This window comes from Aythya fuligula, chromosome 23 (genome assembly GCF_009819795.1).
Source record: "Aythya fuligula isolate bAytFul2 chromosome 23, bAytFul2.pri, whole genome shotgun sequence".
NCBI classification, from domain to species: Eukaryota; Metazoa; Chordata; class Aves; order Anseriformes; family Anatidae; genus Aythya; species Aythya fuligula.
This window is the reverse complement of record NC_045581.1, coordinates 6,404,218-6,411,152: the sequence shown is the minus strand read 5'-3', so window position 1 is coordinate 6,411,152 and position 6,935 is coordinate 6,404,218. Positions and strand designations below refer to the sequence as shown.

At 68.7% G+C, this 6,935-nt stretch overlaps 2 protein-coding genes across 2 annotated transcripts; one reads left to right on the top strand and one right to left on the bottom strand.

Moving 5' to 3' along the window:
• Positions 1-514: 514 nt before the first annotated feature.
• On the bottom strand, positions 515-3,873 carry LOC116498138 (myotubularin-related protein 9-like). Its single transcript, XM_032202387.1, has 10 exons — positions 3,677-3,873; positions 3,019-3,127; positions 2,609-2,734; positions 2,340-2,513; positions 2,035-2,252; positions 1,744-1,905; positions 1,511-1,652; positions 1,209-1,429; positions 903-1,054; positions 515-763 (listed from the first exon to the last, which is right to left on the bottom strand). Exons 1-10 carry the CDS (start codon positions 3,871-3,873, stop codon positions 600-602), a joined length of 1,665 nt encoding a protein of 554 aa, XP_032058278.1. The 3' UTR covers positions 515-599.
• Positions 3,874-5,144: 1,271 nt separating this feature from the next.
• Positions 5,145-6,173, top strand: FAM167B (family with sequence similarity 167 member B). Its single transcript, XM_032202481.1, has 2 exons — positions 5,145-5,426; positions 5,910-6,173. The coding sequence occupies exons 1-2, from the start codon at positions 5,145-5,147 to the stop codon at positions 6,171-6,173; spliced, it is 546 nt and encodes a 181-aa protein (XP_032058372.1).
• The last annotated feature ends 762 nt before the right edge of the window (positions 6,174-6,935 follow it).

Here is a 6,935-nt window from a genome sequence, read left to right as displayed (position 1 = left end):
TCCTTCCTCGAAACTGGGTTCAAGGACCCATTTCCCAGGCTGGCTCCCTGCTTGGAGTGACTGATGCAACACTTACGCTGCAGCCAGCGTGCCTTTTGTGGAGAGGTCGGTGTGAGTTTAGGATGTTTTGCTGCTTAGAAGCTGTGCCAACCCTGCCTCGGTCACGGAGCAGGGCTGATGTGCTGCAGGGGAGCTGCTGGGCACCTCGGCCTCCTGGGGTGGTCCAGGTCCGAGAGCTGCCACGATTCCACTGGGGAATGGAGCAGGATCCTGCCTGAGGGAGCGGGGCTGCTCCTGCTGCTGCAGAGCCCTGCGCTGCCCAGCTCCTGCCCGAGGAACACCACACAACGCAGGAGCAGACTGCGAGACACCACTTTACTGTGCCACGTTCAGTCTGCATGGCTGAGAGGCTGCTGAAGCGCATCCGTCCCCCCTCTCCCTGGGCTGTCCAAGCTGCTGGTGCGCGCAGCCTTCCCTGGGCTCCACAGGGTGAGTGTCCCGCACACATCCCGTGGAAAACTGCATCGCCTTGACCCCTCAGCCCACGGTGATGGGTGAGGGGGATGTGATTGCCAGGACCGAGGTGCCCGTGCTGCTGCTCATCTTTCATTCTCCGTCCGGGCAGCAGGGTCGGAGAGCGACCGGCTCAGCCTGCTCCCTGCGCTCTCCTTGGCAGGCGCCTCGTTGGCCTCCACCAACCTCTGCATCTCTGCCCGGGCCTCCTCCAGGTACTGGGAGGGACGGATCCAGCGGAAGAATAAACCTAGGAGGTGAGGGGTTGTGTCACAGCAGGAGGGAAGAGCCAAGCAGCTTGCCCTAAGCCACCCAGCCTGAGGTGGTGTCTGCGAGCACGGCTCCGGCCTCGGGTTTGGGAAAAGGCCCCAGGGCTGGCCCCGGCTCACCCTGCCACAGCTGGATGCTCTGGGGCTCCACGGAGGGCCAGATGACCAGCGGGTTGTGCGAGTAGAGGGGGTTCAGGTACTTCTTCTTCTCCTCAGGCTGGTTCAGCCAGGCCCAGAGGGAGTGCGTGTTCTCCTTCACTTTACACAGGCACCTACGGGAGCGTCGAGAAGCGTCTCAGTCCCCGGGGCACGGGGCTGGGGCTGACCCCAGGTGTTACCGAGAGGGTTTGGCTCTGCCCAGGGGCAGGGAGGTGGCCGTGGCACTGCTCCTACGGGGCGCTGCCATCCCCACCTCCCAGCACTCGCCTCTCCTTCTCATTGTTGCAGAGGAAGGTGCCGTAGTCGGAGGCGTAGGCGTTGTCGAAGAGGGCGAGGAGGAGGCTCTCGCCGAACTCCAGGGAGAAGGGGAACTGGCGGCTCAGCTGCCACACGCAGTCGAGGAAGAGGAGGAACAGCGGCGCCTCCTGCTTCAGCCGCGCATGGGAGTAGGCAGAGCGGGCGCAGCGGAGGTGGAAGGGGTGTCCAGCCTGCGGGACCCCAAAAAAGCGGGGTAAATAACAGGGGTGAAGGCGACCGGGGGTGCCCAGCCCTGCTTCTGCCGCTCTCACCTCGATCCACTCCCGCTCCAGCAGCCCCTGGAAGCCCACCATGGTGCGGCAGCCCGGGTCCAGGATCACCTGCGCCAGCGCCGTCACCAGCAGCGTCGTGTCCGTCCCCTCCGCGCCGTGCACCAGCACGCTGGCCTCCTCCCTGCGGGGGGCACAAGCAATTAGGGTGCTGCCAGCCCTGCCCGTGGCTGGTGTCACAGCGAGGGGCTTTGGGGTGGCAGCAGCCCCCCTACCTGTCGAGGCACTGTGCGGCCAGGCAGGCCGTGCTCAGGGCCACCTTGACGTGGCTCAGCCAGCGGCAGCTCTCCAGCCGGCTCAGCCAGCGGTCCATGCTGAGTGAGGCGTCGTTGCAGGCTTCCACCAGCTTAATGAAGCTCTCCTGCAGCGGGCGGCCTCTGGGCGGGAGGGAAAATGGGGTGAGGGGCTTGGCGGGGCTGGTTTTGGGGGGCTGGGGGTGCCGTGCTGGCTGCGGGACAGCACGATCGCCCTAATTATAGGAGCCAGGCTTTGGCACAGCTCCTCACCGCTCCAGGGGCCGGTGCAGTCGCTTCCACTGCGGGTAGGAGGATTTGGGCTCCGTGCCACCCCCCGTCATCCGCGCCTGCTTCGCCGCCTGTGCCGACCGCGTGTCGATGATGAAGCCCCGCTCGCCCTCGTCCAGGACCGTCCCCAGCAGCACCTCGTCCTCGGGGCAGCGCTTTCGGTTGGGGCCCATCAGCGGCTGGCTGCTGCGGAGCATCACCTGCGGGGCGAGGGGCCGCGGGTAGCTGGGGCTGGGGGCCCGGCAGGGTGGGACGGTGGTGGGAGAGGGCTGGGGAGACGGACTCACGGTCCCGTTCCTGGGGTGGTAATAGCTGAGGACGGGGAAGCGCCCGCCCTGCCGGAATCGGGCCGCTCTCCGCAAGGTGTCGTCGCTCACGGCCGCCGGCACGATGACGCCCGCAGGGTACGTGGGGCAGGTGGTGAAATCCCTGTTCAGGTCGCTCAGCCGCCACTGGCTCGTCTGGAAGAGAAGCGGGATGGGGGCAGCGGGGTGTGGGTCGAGGGAGTCGCTTCTCCCCCTCCCCTGCCAGCTGGGTCTCCCCTCCCCAGGCTCACCTCTGCGGCGATTTTTTGGAAGTATTGCTCGAGGGGGAAGAGGTGCCAGCCCTCCTCGAGCCGCAGGTCCTGGGGTCTGTAGAAGAACGGGTACATCATCATCACGGAGTCCACCGAGGAGAGGGCCTGGAGCAGAGCGAAGGTGGAGCTGGGGCATGCAGGGACATCTGGAAACGTCCCCACCGTCCCCCCCCTGCAGCCCCCATCCCCGTTCCTTCCTCATGGCCACGTCCCAGCTGCAAGCGAGGGCTGGCATCGCCGAGTGCCCGTGCAAACAGAGCCCAGGAGCTGAGTGTTTACCCACGGTAATGACGGACCCAGAGCAAACACTGCAGGCAGCCACCTTCTCCTGCCAACCCTTTGCAGCCCGGAGCGGCTCCGGCACGGCTCGCCCGCCACCCGGGGCTCACCTCGATGGAGCTGGCGATGTTCAGACACTCCTCCATGCCCGGGATCTCCAGCTGCAGCACCTTCAGGTCTTTGCACCGCAGCGTGATGGTGCCGGAGGAGCCGGCGAGCCTGGGGAAGGCAGCGGGGTCAGGGCCGGCAGCGGGGCTGCGCGGGCAGGAGGGGGCTGCGCACGCGGACAGCCAGCAGCAGGGAGCTGCCCCCGCTCCCCGGGAGGATGGAGCAAGGCAAAGCGCCGTGCCGAGGCGACCGGGATCCCGTTGGCTCTCATCCGGCACCGGCCTCACGTGTGCCCGGAGCTGCGATTTCCATCATCTCCCCTCCTCGGAGCAGCTGCCCCTGCCCTGCGGAGCGGGGTTAGCACGAAGCCGGGCGCTGCCGGGCGGGTTTAGCAGAGCCGAGAGCGCTAAAAGCCAAACCTGGTGTCTCGCGGGGAGCCGTTAGTCCGGGGGGGCTGGTACCAGCCTAAATTCTGCACTCTGAGGCACGGAGGAGAAGAGGAGGTCAACGCCCGGCGCTGCAAGCATCCCCAGCGTGGGCCGTGGGGAAGAGGAGGGAAGAGGCTCGGCGGCCGCAGCCGCTGGGAGGGCAGCGGGGAGGGGAATTTCCCCCCCTGCCGACGTGGGGTGACGCCACCGAGGGGGTCTGGGGGGCACCCACCTCTTCTCCACCGCGTCCACGTTGCGGATGAGCAGCCAGAGCTCCACGGTGCCGGGCTGGCCGTCCCCCCCGGGGCAGGAGGAGAGGAGCAGGTGGTGGCTGGTGATGCACAGCGTCCCCCTCACCGGCGGCAGCCCCGTGCCCGCCAGCAGCACGCTCTCCACCGTCGCCGTCTTGATCAGCTCCGAGAACTCCATGGCGGCGGCGGCGGTGGCGGCGGTGGCCGGGCTGCGGGTCCCGCTGCGGCTGCCTCCGGCGGGGCTGGAGGGAGAAAGGGGAAATGGTGAGCGGGCGCAGCAAGGCCTGGAAATCCCCCTCCGCACCCCGTCCCCCCCGTCCTTTTTCTTCCCTCCCCGAGCCGCGCTGGGGCCCTTCGGCCTCTGCTTGTCACCTCTGCAGCTTCCTCCCCGCGGGGCGCCTCGCTCGCTTCCTCCCCGCGGCGCAGGTGGGGAAACTGAGGCACGGGGCCGAGGGGGGTGAGCAGTCCGTGGGCAGCCGGCACTGGGTGCTGGGGGGGGGGGATTTGGGGTTGCTGGGTCCTGGGTGTCCCCCCCCAGCTCTCCGCGGCACGGGGCGGGGGCGGCTGCAGGGCGCTGCCGGGCAGGGAGGAGGAGGAGGAGGAGGAGGAGGAGGAGGAAGAAGGGGGGAGGAAGAGGAGGAGGAGGGGGCGGTGAGCGGCTCGTAGCGGGCCCCCCCCGGGCTTACCTGCTCCGATCCGTGGCCCTCGGTGGTGGGGGGCGAGCAGGGGGCGACTGGGGGGGGGAACGGGGCAGCAGCCGGGCTGCGAGGGGGGCACATCGGGGTGCCAGCAGGGACCTGGGGGGGTAATGGGGGGGGGAAAACGGGGGGGTTGGGGGTGCCTGCACAGCCCCGGGGGTGCACAGGGCTGGGCGGAGGGGGGGGCGGGTTTAGGGTGGTCCCAAGAGGAGAGAGGGGAGGTCTGCGGGGCCGGGGGGGAGGAGAAAAATGGGGCAGGGAACGGCTGAATGCTGCCCCGGGGGGGCCGGGAGCGCTGTGCCCCCCCGAGGGTCCCACCTTTAAGGCCCCCCAGCGGTGCCCAGATGCGCCCAGCGGTGCCCAAAGGTGCCCAGGAGCCGGGCAGCCCCGTGTCCTTCCCCCGTGTCCCTCCCCCCCCCCGGTTCACGAGGAGCCGCTCGTTTTCCTTCCTTTCCCCTTTTTTTAGCAACCTTCCCCCCCCCCCCCACCCTCCCCCGCGCCCAGCCCGGGGCCGGGAAGCCGGGGTCAGCCGGTGCCGATAACCGGGAGCCCTCGGGGCGCCTCCTCCCAGCCGGAGGCGATGATGCTGGACCCGCAAAGGAAAAAATAAAAACCAAACCCCAAGTACAAAGTCCCTGCCCGTTAGCATCATCCCGGCGTGTCCGGGCGCTGCGGCTCCGGGGGTGGATAAAGGGCTGCATCTGGGAGCTTTTTGGGGTTGGGGTCGGTGCCCCCCCCTCCTCCCCGAGCCATGGCCCTGGGGCAGCTGAGATTCAGCGAGCTGGGTGCCGAGGAGCCACCCATGGGCGAGGAGAGCCTGGCGGGCCTCAAGGCGCTGACGGCCAAGCTGAAGCTGCAGACGCGGCGCCCGTCCTACCTCGAGTGGGAGGCCAGGGTGCGGGGGCAGCCCTGGGGCAGCCGAGCCCCCGCTGGGGCCGAGGGGACCCCGGGGAACCCCAAGGGCGAGCGGGACGGCGGCGTCTGCGGCTTCCCCACCGTGGGGGCGGCTTTGGAGTGGCTCAGGACGGAGCTGGTGAGTAGCTTCTGGGGGGCGAGGGGTGCACGGGGTGGTGCCCAGCCCTGGCAGGGGGGGGCTCCAGCTGCAACCCCCCCAGCTTTGCCCTTTTTTTGCCAGCACGGCCGCTGGACGGGGATTTTTGCCAGGTGCTTGGGGCTCTGCCCAGTGCCATGGGTGGTCGCCCTGTGCTTGGCACCCCCCTCCTGCTGCCCTGCTGGGGCACGGCTGCGTGACTTTTGCTGGTGCAGCAGAGGCAGCAGCCGTGTGGGCACAAACCTCCCTGAGCCCCCCCCAGGGCTGTGTATACGTGCACACCCCCCTGCCTGCCTGGGATTTTGGCTCCGTGCTGACCCCAGGACCGCACATCCCCAGTGCCCAGGGGGGCTGTGCCCCGGCCAAGCCCCAGCACCCTGCTGAGCCCCCTCTGGCCGTGCACCGTGGCTGTGTCCCTGGGGGGGGGGGGGCTGCGGTGCTGACGGCCCCGTGGTGTCCCCGCAGCAGGAGCTGCAGGCTGCAGACCAGCGCCTGGCGCAGCAGCTGATGCGCCTGCGGGCGCAGCTGCACCGGCTGAAGGTGGAGCAGGCCTGCCACCAGCACAAGGAGATGCTGGACGACGCCACCTTCGGCCTCGAGGGCTGCGAGGAAGACTCGGATCTGCTCTGCAACATCCCCCCCAAGGCCGCCTTCCTGCTCTCCATGCCGCTGAAGCACATCGGCGTCACCCGCATGAACATCAACTCCCGGCGCTTCTCCCTCTGCTGAGCCTGGCGGGGCCCCGCGGGCACCCAGGGGTGCACCCAGGCTCGGTGGGGCTCGTGGGTGCCTCCTGAAGCAGCGTGGGGATGGCGGGGCTGGGGCTGAGCTCCCTGGTGCAGGGGGTGCTCAGTGCTCTGGGAAATGCCACTGTCCCCGTGGGACACAGGGCGTCCTGGGGCACCCACAGCCCTGTCCCCGGGGATGGTGGGGTCAGCAAGGTGCACGAAAAACTTGAGGAGGAATAAAAGGAGGTGGTGGTAAGAGCCAGGGGGTTCTGTTCCGTGCACCCAGGCGCCTGCCTGTGCCCCCAAAATGTGGCTCCCAGCCCTTTGGGGTGGGGTGGCTGGAGGGTGTGCGCTCCCGGCGCTGTCCTGTGGGCTGGGGGCTTCTCACCGCTTTTGTCACCCCGTGCAGGAGGGATGGGGCTGTGTTTTGGGCACCCCGCTGCCAGCCCCTCCCCAGGCACCCGCTGCGATGGGTGCTGGGGCTGTGCCACCGCAGGAAATGCTCGTCACTGAGCTGCCTGTGGGCTGGGAGCTGGGTCTCGAGGCCAGGAGGTGCTGGGGGCTGCGCTCGGGGCCCCCACAACCCCATCCTGCCCCGACCCTGGCCCCCGGTGCAGGAGAGGGTCCCTGGGTGGTGCTGGCTGGGCTGGGGGGGCTTTGCTTTTGCTTGTTCCATCCACACCAAACACTTTGCAGAAGAAGTTGTCACGGCCGGGGTGTGACTTTCACAGAATGCTTTTCACAAGCGGTGTCAGGGGAGATG